The sequence below is a fragment of the Gopherus evgoodei genome, chromosome 5, assembly GCF_007399415.2.
Source record: "Gopherus evgoodei ecotype Sinaloan lineage chromosome 5, rGopEvg1_v1.p, whole genome shotgun sequence".
Lineage (NCBI taxonomy): Eukaryota > Metazoa > Chordata > Testudines > Testudinidae > Gopherus > Gopherus evgoodei.
The window spans coordinates 31082236-31098379 of record NC_044326.1 but is presented as its reverse complement, the minus strand read 5'-3'; the positions used below and the strand labels follow the sequence as shown (position 1 = coordinate 31098379).

Sequence of the window (16144 nt, the reverse complement as noted above, 5' to 3'; positions counted from 1 at the left end):
CCAGTTTACCAAAACTATTAAACTGTAAACAATTACCTCATCCCTTTTAATCTGTCTCCAATTGTTAATTGTGCATCCTAATGCTAAGGTCTGCTGTTGCCACCCTATTTCTTACCAACCTAGTTAATTTTATTTTGTTCTTCTCTTATTTTTCAGTTAATGATGGCAAGTCAGTGTTTTCAGTGCTGTGCTTAGGAAACAGAATAGAGCAACTCAAAATCTTTCATATCCGTGCACTTGCCTGCATCATATTTGTGAGGCAAAGGGAGAAAAGCTGTTGCCAAGTTGAGGGCAGAGATAGCGCGGCTTGTTGAATTTGAACAGTCAGATGCAAGGGCCATTACAAGAGCTCAGTGTGGAGCTATACAGGTGGGGGAGACTTTGAAAGAGCATTCTAATGGTCATCCACAGTAGTGTTTTCTGGGCCTGGAGATTTGAGTGCTGATAAAAATCACGTAGTGCTTGCTTTATATTTATAAACATGACTGGGTATTTTCCTGAACCAAGAATTATGTGGTGCTTGTTGTGCATTTACAGGTGCTCTTTGCTTTGGGTACTGTTGTGTATTCTGAAATATTAGTTGTGAACTAATAAAGACAACTTCATTCTCCAAAAAAAGAACTTTGAGTTGGAAAAACAGTATGCAAAATTTTATTTTATTTAAATGAACAGAGTGAAACTTTAAAATTAGGATTTAGTCTTTGGCTGCAGGTACAAAAATCGTTCTGTTTTTTTTCATGTCAGGGTAGGTAGAGCTCTGGTTTTCTTGCTGTCCCTGGAATGGCGTGGTAGGGTAAGGATGTGACCTGTGATATGATGTACTTAGTATGTTGCAGGGTAGAGGGAGCAGTAACCATGGAGATCTCAAAGATTTGCAATGGGTGGAAAGTCTGGGATTTTGGGACCTATAGGTCAACCAGGGTCTACAGCATTGGGTTTGTGCTTGAGAAGACACATTGTTTCCTGTTGCATTTCCTTCTGGAACTCTGAGCCTTTCACCTGTCCTCTCTATTTCTCCATGCTGTCAGTGATATTGGGCCTCCAAGCCCTTTGTTCGTGGTCCGATGCAGCACTGGCTTGCAGGATCCCACAGACCATATTCTCTCTAGTCCTCTTCTCTCTCCTCATCAGGATCAGGTGTTCTGCACGCATGGAGAGGGCACCATTAAGGCTGCCACACCAGAAGCTGCTGATAAAAACAGATAGCTGTGCCATTGGATTTAGAGTCAGAAAGAAAAGGGAAAGATTAGTTTCAAAACTCCCTTTCCGTAGTCCCATAAATACTTCAGATAGGAAATGCTTGTTGAGGTTTCAGCCTTGGGCCACTTCAGTATAGAATCGCTCTCCAGCCCCAGCCATGGTGGGTGTGGCCCACCGTGGGAGAATGTTCTGTTGCACGAAGCTGTAAAATTTCAGTCCCTATTCCATGCATGCGAGCATGGGGTAATAGCACTGAATATTAGCACTGTTTTCCATAGGTAGTGGTGATTTTAGCTGATATCTCACTTCTGAGGGTTACAATGGCACAGAGAACACAGCTGCTGCTGGTGTCCTGAAGCCGCTTGGGCCCGTATGCCACTAGCCTATTTACTGCAATGGTGACAGCCTAACTCATCACAGAGTGGCATGGGAAAGCATCCTACTGTGGTAGAGGAAATAAAGCAACCATCCTTAGAAAACTTCAGGAGAGGATTGCAGAGTGCCTCCATGAAATATCTCTTAGGAGACTAAAAAGGACATACCTAGACACATAATCGGAGTCCTGTGTAGGCTTCCTTCTCATCTCCAAACCCCACCCCCTGCAATCCAACAGGGAAATGAAAAACATGCCAACTCTACCTCTGCTTTGGTATCTCTGCATCTTCTTGTATAAAAAACAATGAAAAATCTATACCTTTCTCTTGATAACGAGCAACATCTTTAAATTTAAAATTTGTAAGGAAAAATGCATGCTTATCCATGCTCACCTGGTGGGACTGGAAATACTGTTGCAGAGTCTCAAACAGGGCCTGGCTCATGGCATGGCTCGAGTGCTCTGCTGCATCTTCCACCTCCACCTCCTCATTATTCATGGCGGTTGTCATAAACAGATAAATAAGAGTTAATAGAACAGAAGTACTTCATATCTCTTTTGCCTATAAAGGGTTAACAAGTTCAGTGAGCCTGGCTGTCACCTGACCAGAGGACCAATCAGGGGACAAGATACTTTCAAATCTTGAGGGAGGGAAGTTTTTGTGTGTGCTGTTAGTTTTTGATAGTTGTTCTCTCTGGGTTCTGAGAGTGACCAGACATGCAACCAGGTTTCTCTCTAATCTCCCTGATACAGGTTCTTATAGATTCAAAATAGTAAGTACTAGGTGATAAGGCGAGTTAGGCTTATGTTTGTTTTCTTTATTTGCAAATGTGTATTTGACTGGAAGGAGTTCAAATTTGTATTTTGCTGAAAGGATTTTAATTTGTACTTGTATACTTAGACTGGGAGGGTATTCCCAGTGTCTATCGCTGAAAGACCCTGTAACATATTCCATTTTAAATTTACAAAGATAATTTTTGCTGTTTTTTCTTTCTTTAATTAAAAGCTTTTCTTGTTTAAGAACCTGATTGGTTTTTTATTCTGGTGAGACCCCAGGGGACTGGGTCTGGATCCAACAGGGAATTGGTGGGGGGAAGGAGGAGGGAGAGAGGTTAATTTTCTCTCTGTGTTAGGATTACTTTCTCTCTCAGGGAGAGTCTGGGAGGGGGAAAGAGAAGGAGGGGGGAAGGTGAATTTTCCTCTCTGTTTTAAGATTCAAGGAGTTTGAATCACAGTAATCTTCCAGGGTAACCCAGGGAGGGGAAGCCTGGGAGAGGCAACAGTGAGGGAAAGGGTTTACTTTCCTTGTGTTAAGATCCAGAGGGTCTGGGTCTTGGGGTTCCCCGGGCAAGGTTTTGTGGGGACCAGAGTGTACCAGGCACTGGAATTCTTGGTTGGTGGCAGCGCTACAAGTACTAAGCTGGTAATTGAGCTTAGAGGAATTCATGCTGGTACCCCATCTTTTGGATGCTAAGGTTCAGAGTGGGAATTACCATGACAGCAGTGGTCTCAGTCTCAAGCTCCTCTGAGGTATCCACAATGGTCTTTTTGTGCTGGTAGGGTCTCTGCCAAATACGACATACAGTTCCTTGTAGAAGCTGCTGGTCTGTGGTGTAGCACCAGATCTATTATTGTTCTCCCTGGCAAAGTCCCTTCACTTTAATATGGCAATGCTGCTTATCCCTGTCACACCCTTTGCTGCATCCATCATGCAATATGATCTTAGATGTCTGTGTTTGTATGGCTGGGCCTTAGCTGTTGTTGCACAGTCTCCAGGAGATCTGCCTGGAATAGACAGGATATATTAGGAGCATTTCTTCCTCATGGAGCTGGCATGGTTGTTTGGGCCATTGCACACAACAAGGGCAAGCTGGTAGGTGTGCTTGCCAATGTGGGCAATTGGGAAGTCAATTCAAAAACATGCAGAGAATTTTAAAGGGGATGGTGGCTTCCGGTCTCTATAACCTTGGCAGTGGAGTATAAAATTGTGATTAGACTGGTCACTGCTACAGGGAATGGGGCATTGTGGGACAGCTGCTGGAGGACTGTTAGAGTTGACACAGGTCATGCAGTGTATACACTCGCACTGCATCAATTTCAGTTGTGTCTGTGTCATTCAGGGAAGTGATTGTAGTGCGTTACTGCAATAGGGCACTAACGTTGGCCAAAGACAATTTGGAGCATAGACATGCACAAATAGGTCAATGCAAGGCAACTTAGGTTGGCCTAACTTTGTAATGTGGACCAGCCTAAGTCTATAGTCTGTGTTATTCAGGAAGTCTGGGTAGATGATCACAATAGTCCCATCTGGCCTTGGAATCTATGAATTCACATAATCAGAAGAGGAAATGCTTCCAAAAAGTGTTGAGTACTACTCCATGCCATCAAAACAGAAGTTACTGTGAATGTTTGTACCACATTTTTTTTTAAAAACAAAAACTGCTCTTATCATTGCCATCAGATCTATGTGCCATTTAGAGGTCTAGGTTTCTTCAAATGGTCCCAAGTATGGCTGATTTGTGGTGATAATTTTTGTGCATTGAATTACTTGGTCATGTATTATGAACATTTTAATATGGGCATCAGCCAAGATTTTAATAAAACATGAAGAACAAACTGTCCGTGTCTCTGAGAGAGAAAATATTAAATATTTGAAAGCTTTCAATAACACTACACTTGTTTTAGAAATTTCTTAGATTAAGGCCAGGTCTACACTACAAGCTTTTGGTAGCACAGCTGTGCCTGTCATGGTTGTGATGAGGTGTGATTTCTCACTGACCTAGCTGTGCCAGCAAAAGTACCTAGTGTAGATGCAGTTATACCAGCAAAACTGCACTTTTGCAAGTATAGCTTACTTGGGGGCTGGAATAAGCCATACAGATAAAAACAGAGTTGCCTGAATAAACTGTATCCATACTAGGAGTGCTTTGTTGGACTATACTGACAGCTCCTCGTATAGACCTGACCGGAGTTAAAGGTTGTAGGAGGCTTTCCAGGTCAAGAAATATTTGCGAGAGGGCTTGAAAAAGGAAGCACAGTTGGACTTGTCATTTTCAAAGTTAAGTTAATGTTTGATATGTCTTCTGTACGGGTTTTACTTGTTTTTATGTGTTTTCCTCTGTGCAGACCTTTCACTGCTGAGGTTCATCAGTGCTGAACTAACAAGAGGTTACTTCCTTGAACATAATGAAGCAAAATACACAGAACGGCGAGAGAGAGTATACACATGTATGCGAATACCAAGAGAATTGGAAAAGGTGAAATATTCTTAAGGTGTTTATTTTGCTTTACACATTCAAACCATGGCTGTCATGCTAAGGTATTTAGAGTAATTTAATTCTTCAAAACATATTTTTAAATTAAGAGCTTTGTTTATAAACCCCAAGTGAGGTGGTAGTTAATTGTTTATTTTGAGCTCAAACTTGCTGCTGCTTCTCCTCCCTCTGATTCCAACTTGTAGTCCATGGGTGATGTCCCTTCCTCTTCTTCCCCCCTCGCCCCCCCCACCAAAAAAAAAGACTATGATCTTCACAATTGATAGTCTGGTGCCTAGGAAAATAATTTTTTTTTTTTTTGCCAAATTTAAAATAAATTAGGGAAAAGGATTCCTGAACTGACATAATGGTGTGTTCAGAAAATCTTCAAATTATTTTGTCACTCTGTAGCCAAAAAAAAAAGAAAAAGGAATAAGATAAAAAATTGTATTCACCGAAGTCATCTTATTAGTATCTGCTGCATGAGATCAAATTTTAGTTTATAATGTTTTAAATAGCAAGATCAGAACCTACTGAGGTAACTATGGCTTGCAGGCAGCCCCAGACACCCAAGTTGGGAAGCAGGTGAAGCTAAGGGAAGTTACAGCTAAGGGAAGAGGTTGTTACTCTCCAAATCTCCTGCCCAGAGTGTAGGAAAAAGGAAGCTTTTCTGGGTTCCTGCTTTCTCCACTTCCTTATGACTGTTTGCTCCTGAGCACCTCTTATAGGTAGAGAGGAGTAGCAGAAGATATTGAGGGCCATTCTTTTTCTTCTTGTGCATCTCTCAAGATCTGCTAGAGTGAAATAATGACGTCACAAGAATGAAAATTGAGCAGTTGAAGGGAATTCTTTTTTTGTTCAACTGTTCAAAATTCTGTTTTCAGATTTCTGTTGACCCCTATTTATTACCAGTGACTGACAAATATTTAAATGAACTTTTGTTAAAAATTCAGCACTCAAATCTCTTCATCTAAATTGTTGTTCACAATAAATATTCCTGCAATCACTTGCATGTCCTCTAGAAAAAACGGGGCATACCAAACTTGACATAATTTTTTAAAATCTTGTATATATCATAAAAAAAGGGCAGAATTCCAGTTTTTTGAAAGTTCTTTGCAAATCACCTAGAAGACTAAACTAAAATTCAGATTACATATCAGTAACTTAAGGGTAAAAGTTCTTAGAATAGTGGTTAGCAACAACCTTAAAAAGCAAAGAAATACTGTGCTAAGGTTAAACTTAAAAGAAACCCAAACATGCAAAAGTATGAGCATAAGTGTGTAAACTGCCTGTTTAACCATGCCAGTCTCGCTTATTCCCTTATTGTTTCCTTTTTTAGCTTCTTAGTAAGGTGATGTTTTTGAACTAATGACGTCAGCACCTTTTAATACTAATCTCCCCATTACCCACTATATTTCTTTGATCACTCATTTGCCTTAAGCAAAGCTGTATCGTATATGGAGAAGAAAGCTATATATTTCTCTCCGAGTCTGGGTTAAACTGTGATGTCTCTTAGCAGCTGGCTTTTCTCTCCTGGGATGCTTGTGATGCTGGAACAGTATGTAGCTCCATTTCATTTTTAAGTTAGGTCATAGGCTTGAATTGCACATGAGCATAATTACATTTAGAGACATTGTCAGATATTATTCATACAGCCAAGAGTGAACAGTGAAGACGTAAACAACTCACATTAGGAAAGTGACTGGGGGAGAGAATATTGTTGACCCCTTCCAATAGCCAGAGAGCTGAGGGGTGAGGAGAGATTAAAGTTGACCAGGAAAAAAGAGAAAGCACTGCGTATATCTACACAGTCTGTGACAACAGACTTGCTTCTGGTAGGGCTTGTGCTAGCCCTCTGAAAATAGCTTTGTAGGTGGTGCTTTGAAGTTGTAGCTTTCGCTTTGAAGCCTAGGAAGGGGGTTGCTGCCGGTGGTCAACTTCCCAACTCTCTGGACAACACAAGCACTCAATACTAGGCCTGCACAGGCCGTGCTGTCCCTCTTCTTGTCAGCAGTAGGCCAGTGGGAGGAATGTTTGTGGGGGTCTGGCAGGGTCTGGGCTAGCCTTCATGGGGGTTGTGGAGGGAGCACCACCCATCCCCACTCTGCTCCAGTCCAGCCATGGCCCCAGCTCCCAGCCACAGCTCTGCTCCTGCCCACAACTGTGGCTCCAGTTTTGCCCTCTGGCGCCTGGCCGCAGTTCCATACCCAGCTACGGCCCCAGCCTCAACCCTCAAAAGTGGCCTGGCCCTGCCCCCAGCCCTGCCCCCAGCCTTGGCTCTGTTCCGGGTCCCTCTCTCAGCCTCAGATCAGACCTCAGCCGCCTTACTTCTGTTCACTTATTCTCCTTCCCCCACCCCTAGAGCCACATCCCAGCTCCCGACTGAGATAAAGGAGTGTGTGATGTGAAAAGTTTGGGGACCACTGCAGTAGGCACACTCCAATCCCCAAGCCCTCTCTGAGCATCTCTGGAGTGTCCAGCCCCCGTTCCACTGGACACCTGTGGTTACAGATTCATTGCTTGCAAAGAACAGTACACCCAAGCTTACCAATTACACCTCAGATTACGGTTCCATTTAACACACTTGTCTTAGGTAGATTTGTCGTAAAAGCTTATTTAACAAAATATAGAGAGTGGTAGCCAGTAGAAGTATTGGAAACAAATGATTATGTATAACATAAAATTATAACATGCATTCTAGAACCTAGACTTAATTAGATATTTTCATTTCTTACAGAGCAATGCTCACCCAAAGTCCATCCAGTGTTTTACAGCCAGGCGTGGCTGTGATCTTTCACTATGAGACAAGTCATGCTGTCAGTTTACCTCCTTAGTGAAAAGACCTAGATATAACCAAACAATCCATTATCATTGATAAGTAGGACACTCCCCTTGCTGGTTATTTTTTTCACATGTACTCCTTTTGTGTAGATTTTGCAATCTCTTAGGCTGTGTCTACGCTATCACTGGTGATAGCCTGTAGGGTAGTGTAGCCATGGAGCCTTTTGCCTCTGCCAGAGTCTTTCCCTGTGGCAGGAAAGGCTCCAGCAGCAGGGAGGCAGCAGAACATTGCGCTGCTAAAAATAGCAGGGTAGGCAGGAAGGCATGGCTTGGGCAAATAAAGAGCCATGTAGGGTTTGTACTCGGGTATATACTCTCACCCTTCAGTTCAGTGTCTTTTCTCATGTAAGTTGTGCCTTGTCCTATATGCTGCTATTTATACTCATGCTAGTGGGTGGCGGGAGCGGGGGAGGAGTAGGTCCCTGTATAATTCTCTACACACAGCTGAAAGAAACAGTGTAGCTGTATCCTTGATAAGCATCTGTTTCAGTATGCAAATAATCATATGCTGGAATACATAATGATCAAACAGGAAGAGAAGCCCCCGAAGAAAGGACCCTGTCCGAGACATATCACCTCCTGGTTTCCTGCCGTAAGAACATAATTTTTGATATCGATATATAACTTCTTAAATACTATTCATAGCTATGTTGAGCTATTGGCTTATGGTAGAAACCTCACATGCCACCCTTTAGTGAATTATTATGCATATATAAAACCCACAGAATCCCTGAAACATTCCATATGCCCCCTGCACCCTCTACAAGTCGTTGTCAAAAGGTTCCTGGGTTACAACACCGCAGAACATTAACCTTTTTTTCACAATTGCATCACATTGTTGATTCCTCTTCAATTTGTGAACCACTTTTGTGAACCCAGATCTTTTTCAGCAGTACTCCCACCTAGCCACTTATTCCCCATTTTGTAGTTATGCTTTTTCCTTCCAAAGTGTAGAATGTTCTGCATTACATTTTATCTTGTTGAATTCAGACCAATTCTCTAATTTGTCATGGTTATTTTGAATTGTAATGCTGTCCTCCAAAGTCCTTGCAATTACACAGCTTGGTGTCATCAGCAAATATTATAAGCATACTCTCCACTCCATTATTCAAGTAATTAATAAAAATATTGACTGGTATCAGACCCAAGACTGACCCTTGTGAGATTCCACTAGATATGCCTTCCCAGTTTGACAGCAAACCATTGATAACTACTCTTTGAGTACGGTCTTTCAACAAGACATGCATTCACCTTATAGTAACTTCAACTAGACCACGTTTCCCTAGTTTGCTTATGATGATGTCATGTGGGCCTGTATCCAAAGCCTTACTCAAGTGTACCACTCCTCCCCTCCCCCATCTGCTAAAATAGATCAATAACTCTGTCAAAGAAGGAAATAAGGTTGGTTTGGCACAATTTGTTCTTGACATGACAAATCCTTTCTGGCTATTCTGTGTAACCCTATTATCCTCTAGGTGCTTACAAATTTATTATTTAATAATTTGGTCCAGTATCTTTCCAGGTATCTATGTTAGGCTGACTGGCCTATAATTCCCTTGTTCTTCTTTGTTCCTCTTTTTAAAGATAGGTACTATGTTTGCCCATCTCCAGTCCTCTGGAACGTCACCCATCCTCCAGGAATTCTTGAAGATAATTGATAACAGTTTTGAGATCACTTCAGCTAGTTCCTTAAGTACCCTGGGATGGATTTCTTCAGGCCATGCCAATGTGAATACATCTAACTTATCTAAATATTCTTTAACCCGTTCTTTCCCTGTTTTGGCTTTTGTTCCTTCTCCCTTGTTTATATTAACTGCGTTGAGTATCTGGTCCCATTGACTTTTTTAGTGGAGACTGAAGTAAAACAGGCACTAAACATCTCAACTTTCTTGATGTAATCAGTTGTTAGCTCTTCTTCTTGTCTTAGTAAAGGACCTGTACTTTACTTCGTCTTTCTCTTGCTTTTAGTGTATTAAAAAATGTTTTGTTATTGCCTTTAATGTCCCTTGCTGGGTGTAACTCATTTTGTACCTTAGCCTTTCTGATTTTGTCCCTACGTTCTTGTGCTAATTTTTTGTACTCCTGAGCAATTTGTCCATGTTTCCACTATTTGTAGGAGTCCTTTTTGATTTTCAGGTCATTAAAGAGCTACTTATGGAGCTATATTGGCCTCTTCTTATTCTTATCTTTCCTTCACATCAGAATAGTTTGCAGTTGTGCCTTTTTTATATTCTCCTTGAGAAACTGCCTGCTCTTCTGAACTCTTTTATGACACATCATTGCCTAGAACTTTATCTCCTGAACCTTCCTTGTTTAACAGTGACTACAATTCTAACTTGTCGGTTGGTAAGAGAGAGGGAGTAAGAGGATTGCAGGAAAAGAAGTTAGAAGGTATTGGGATAAGCCTTTCTCTCATTAATGGGTTATGCCTTGAGTGGCCTGTGCAGTCATGTGCCTTCAAAGTCCTCGTTCCATGAGCAAAGGAGGGATGAGAAATCCCTTTTCTCCTTCTGTTCTTACCAGCTGTTTCTACTCTTTTACAACGGTGCTGAAGTAGTCAGCAATAAATCTGCAAAGGATCACACAATCATGACTGGGTTTGTTCTGCTCCTACTGGCATCTTTACACGAACACCTTGTTCATTAACATAGGAATGAACATGTGCTAGTCCACGGAGCATTTTAAGATGACCCAAATTGTTGGGGACTGGAGAAGGGGGGGAAAAAAGACTGAGTGGATTGGTTAAAATTAGTGTTACCTCAACTGTGACCAAACTTTGTCCTTTGTTCCTCAGGCTGTGAAGCTTGGGAGGCTATAGAAGTAACACACTGAAGGGTATGTCTACACTTAGAACACTACAGTGGTGTAGATAATTCACCTCCCCAAGAGGTGCTAGCTTGGTCAACAGAAGAATGTGGAGCAATGTAGTTATGTTGACCTAATTTTCTAGTGTAGACCATGAGTAAGTCTGCAGAGAAGAGGAAGTATTTTACTTTGAGCATCTGAAGAAACAAGGCTGATGTTTCTGAAGGGAGCAGTCTCCAGTGCTTAGTTGAAAAGGGAGTAGCTGCAATGCAGTTGTCAAATACTTGCCAACATTTGAAAGCTAAAAATAAAAACATTTGGAGAGAAATATGGATTCATCTCTCAATTTTATTGAAATACCGCTGACCAAGGAAAATAGCAAACAATTTGCAAAAAATGAATTGTCCCTTCTAAATGGGGCTACTTGCTATTTATGAAAATGAGGAGAAGTGAAGGACTATTCCAGAAGATGTGCAGCCCCCCCTCCAATAAATAAATAAATAAATAAAGGCATTAGAAAGAATTCAGACAGAAAATAAGGAGAGACTGGTGGAAAGGAGACAATACTAACACAGGAAGTAGATGACATGAAAACCTAGAGACACAAATGACCAACTTAAATTTAGAGGAAGGGGGAGAGTGGATTTTTGTGAATTACCTGACCATGTCCCCCCTTATTCTTAAAGGGGTGAGGTAGAAGGGACAGTTCTCTTCCCTTCTCTTTCATCGAGAGGGAAACTAAATATCGGAATGCTCTTGGACCAATAATATGTATTCAGGATTTGCTGTAAACCATTCATGCTTGCCATTTCCCCCTATATTTTCTTTTTAAATTTTATTTTAGCAAATAGTTAACTTTTGAAATTCTTGAAGAAGAAATCATAATGTGCACTAACAACTAAAAATAATTTTAAAAATATATACCTTTATGGAGGGAGACGGGTGTGTGAAAATTTAGCAGGGTGGATTTGATTTAAATCACTAGTCAGGAGGACTTGATTTAATCATGGATTTCTACATAAAAGTGCATTCTTGTTGGTGGTTGTAACTTTAATACATATTCTTCGCAACTCAAAGATAGATGTAGGTTTCGTTTTTAGAAGGTACACAAAATACATTTTTTGAAGTGATTTTTTTTAAACTTTTCAGATTAGTTTTATAGCTATATTAGCAAATGAATGATTGGTTATTTCATTTACCAAAGGTAATTGAAGCATATATTTATGAAGTCATTGGGAGGTGAGCTATCTCCAATTCAACAGATTAATCATTCATATTTGGAGGATTTTCTTGCCATGCTGTATTAGGAGGAGAACATCATCAGACAGACATTTAAATTGTTATATTTAACTAAAACAACAACATTATGTATTCTGAATTTTTTTGTATGTAATATTTTAACAAAATATTATGCAACATATAGTATTTTAACAAAACAAGCATAAATTTTTGAATTTAGTTAAACATTCAAGTTTTTTAAAATCAGGTTTGCTTTTGTTAATTGTTTTTAACTAAAATAGTTCAATGAATTTAAAAAAAAACAAACCAAAAATTAAATCGGCTATGTCAGCCAGGTCAACACGAGAATCTTAAAATATTGGCTTCTGCAGCTAACTCAATTGTCTTCACCTTCATTTTCCTGTTTGTTCATAGTCTGGACAAGAGAGAGAAGTTTTCCTGCCTTTTCAGGTCCCAAACCATTTCTCAATTTAGAATAAGTTAGTCCAAAGGAAGAAAATATTCTTTCTACACCAGCAGAAGAAGCTGCAGCTGTTAAAAGCGAGACTATAACTTCAACAGTCTCTGAATCCAAGTGCTTAAGTGACTCCCACCAGTTCACTGGTGTGACTTTCTTTAAAACATCAGCAAACATATATTTCTTGAATGGTTCACCCTTATCTCTGAAGTTAATTATAGTTGGTATTATGGAGGTATGATTGCTGGATGTCCATGTCATAGCCAACTCCTCTTCTTCAGCAGTCAAGGCTTGACCTCGGTACCGAGTATTGAGAATATTTTCAAGAAAATGAGCTGGAGATAGTGCTTGTCCCATTCACTTTTTTAATGCTTGTAATTTAACTCGGTCATTGCATATTTCTCGTTTTAAGATCTCACTCATTTCCTTCCAAATTTCAACCTTGTCAGCAATAAAACAGCCGTTTCCCTGCATTTTGTTCAAGGCTACAGAAATAGGCTTCAGGGTACTTAGCATGTGTTCAACATTTCTCTTAAAACCAATGTTGACAACTGTGGCTGTGACAGTGCCATCTATCTTTTCACGATTTTGTTCACAAACTGTCATCAGATTAGGCAAGTTATTGATATAGTGCTCAAAACAGTCCCCTACTGAGTTGCATCACACATCTTGTGGGAGAGTTAGCTTGGTTCCTTCCACTTTTTTCATAGTGCCTACTGCAAAATGGGTGTTAGAGAAGTATTTTGCAATTTCAACATCATTAGCCTTTTTTTCTGGAACACTGAAGCCTTTGGCTAGGAGGTCCATCAAATGAGCACTACAGCCATATGTTATTAGCTTGGGTACTCTCTTCTGAATAATTTATTCTCATCTTGGATACATTTGCAGCATTGTCTGTGGCCAAGCTGCATACTAGACATTTGAATTCTTTTTCAGGGATTGTTATAGCTTTTACTGCTAATTCTTGTAAGTATTCTGCTGTTTGTGCATTTCCTGATGTATCAATTGTTTTTGTAAGGAAGACATTCCCCCTTCTGTTGTCACACAAGCACATACAACAGGATCATTGTGGACATTGCTCCACCCATCAAGACTCAGGTAATTTCACCCTCTAGACCTTTTACACACTGCTCAATTTCTCTTTCATAGACTTTATCCAGGAATTTGCCTGCAACATCTGCTCTGTTGGGTGGACTGTATCCTGGTCTTAATGACTGAACCATGTTAATAAAGTGTGGGTTCTCAATCATACGAAAAGGAGAGTTTGTTTCATAAGCAAACTGGGCAATATTTTCATCAGTTACCGCCTTGGCAGATAACTCTGAAACTATAGAAAATGAGGGTGATCTTGAAGGTGGATAGTCTTCAGAATCCTGTATATTGAGGATGGATTCTCCTAAACTAAATAAGTCAATGCAGTTATTTAATTATTATTACCATACTGCTCGTTTATTACCATATTACTCATTGCATTCTCTGATAGTACTACTTCAAAGGTAAAATTGTAAAAAGAAAACCTGCCTATTTCAGCTATTTATTTTTATCACAACTGCATCTAAAATGGTAGTACCGTAGAGTAACAACGTAAGACATAGTACCATAGAGTAACAACATTGCACAAACATGAGAATTCGAGAATAGTCGAGAAGGAAGATAGGCAGTCCTTAAGAAAGAAGTATGAAATAAAAAAGTTTACCAACCTGAAGATCCTGCATGTTCAGATATGTTCCTTTCATCATCTTCAACGCAGCTTCCTCCTGAGAAACGCATCTGATGAAGTGGGGCTGTAACCCATGAAAGCTTATGCTCAAATACATTTGTTAGTCTTTAAGGTGCTACAAGTACTCCTGTTCTTCTCATGATGTTGTTTCATTCGGGCAGCCAGGCCTTGCTTTTTTGTTGCTGTGTTTGCATTTTGCACGCATGCCTGTCTTACCCACAGATAGAGGAACTTCATTAAGATATTCCCACACTGGGTCTCTTTTTTGGCCTTCTGCCATTATAGGTTTTTTCTTCTAGTGAGAGAATGGTATGGTAGATCTCAAATCAATGAAGGCTATACTAAGAAAGACCTCAAGACTTCTGGAATATGCTGCTCAAACAGTTTCATTTTTGTTTCTACTGCCTATCTCTCCTTTTTCACATTTATCTTCAGACTTCTTCTCCTTGTCCAGATCTATTCCGTCCTCAACAATCTTCTATTTATTGAACTTTTTGAAACTTTGCACTTTTAGAAAGGGGTAGGGGGTTGACTCTGTGTACACAAATTTGCAGAGGGACAGTAGGGTTGAGGTTGGTTATTTCTCACTTCTATATATTTATTTATTTAAATACATTTTTTCTGTTAACAAGCATGTTACCTCTAGGGGAACAAATCCACAGTTCGAGAACTGCAAAACTAAGCATCTCTGATGGTATCCCCTAGACTGAGCACTGAGTCCCATTGCGTAGATAGAAAGATTAACCTAAATAATCTATACAGAATCTTGTGGAACCCCATAAGATTGAGTCTCTAATTCATAGATTCTAGGACTGGAAGGGGCCTTGAGAGGTCATCAAGTCCAGTCCCCTGCCCTCATGGCAGGACCAAATACTATCTAGACCATCCCTAATAGACATTTACCTAACCTACTCTTAAATATCTCCAGAGATGGAGATTCTACAACCTCCCTAGGCAATTTATTCCAGTGTTTAACCATCCTGACAGTTAGGAACTTTTTCCTAATGTCCAACCTAAACCTCCTTGCTGCAGTTTCAACCTATTGCTTCTTATTGTATCCTTGGAGGCTAAGGTGAACAAGTTTTCTCCCTCCTCCTTATGACCTGGAGAGGGTTTGTGTTCAAACCTGAGCCTCTGCTGGTCTTACTCTTGTCGCCTCCACCCTAATATATGTGCATGTGTGCGCACAGACACACATAGATTTCACTACAGAGGGCAAAATATCTTAAGGTCAGGCTTGACAGAGCCCTGGCTGGGATGATTTAGTTGGGATTGGTCTTGCTTTGAGCAGGGGGTTGGACTAGATGACCTCCTAAGGTCCCTTCCAACTTTGATATTCTATGATCTATGACACCCTTTTAGATACCTGAAAACTGCTGTCATGTCCCCTCTGTCTTCTCTTCTCCAAACTAAACAAACCCAATTCTTTCAGCCTTCCTTCATAGGTCATGTTCTCAAGACCTTTAATCATTCTTGTTGCTCCTTTCTGGACCCTCTCCAATTTCTCATATCTTTCTTGAAATGCGGTGCCCAGAACTGGACACAATGCTCCAGTTGAGGCCTAACCAGCGCAGAGTAGAGCGGAAGAATAACTTCTTGTGTCTTGCTCACAACACACCTGTTAATGCATCCCAGAATCACGTTTGCTTTTTTTTGCAACAGCATCACACTGTTGACTCATATTTAGCTTGTTGTCCACTATAACCTCTAGATCCCTTTCTGCCGTACTCCTTCCTAGACAGTCTCTTCCCATTTTGTATGTGTGAAACTGATTGTTCCTTCCTAAGTGGAGCACTTTGCATTTGTCTTTGTTAAACTTCATCCGGTTTACCTTAGACCATTTCTCCAATTTGTCCAGATCATACTGAATTGTGACCCTGTCCTCCAAAGCAGTTGCTGTCCCTCCCAGTTTGGTATCATCTGCAAACTTAATAAGCGTACTTTCTATGCCAATATCTAAGTCGTTGATGAAGATATTGAACAGAGCCGGTCCCAAAACAGACCCCTGCAGAACCCCACAGTATTGGGAACCATTAATAACTACTCTCTGAGTACGGTTATCCAGCCAGTTATGCACCCACCTTATAGTAGCCCCATCTAAATTGTATTTGCCTAGTTTATTGATAAGAATATCATGCGAGACCGTATCAAATGCCTTACTAAAGTCTAGGTGTACCACATCCACCACTTCTCCCTTATCCACAAGACTCGTTATCCCATCTAAGTAAGCTATCAGATTGGTTTGACATGATTTG

General features: G+C 40.4%; 1 protein-coding gene across 4 annotated transcripts in view; it reads left to right on the top strand.

Annotated features, from left to right (window-relative positions):
• TAPT1 (transmembrane anterior posterior transformation 1) overlaps positions 1-16144 on the top strand; it is a 111043-nt gene that overhangs the window by 11775 nt on the left and 83124 nt on the right. For 2 of the 4 annotated variants that reach the window (XM_030565502.1, XM_030565501.1), the window contains exon 2: positions 4700-4830. In XM_030565502.1, the coding sequence (XP_030421362.1) occupies positions 4700-4830 (131 nt within the window). Of the gene's footprint in view, positions 1-4699; positions 4831-16144 lie in introns of those variants that run through there. The other 2 variants (XM_030565505.1, XM_030565503.1) reach the window with 1 other exon arrangement.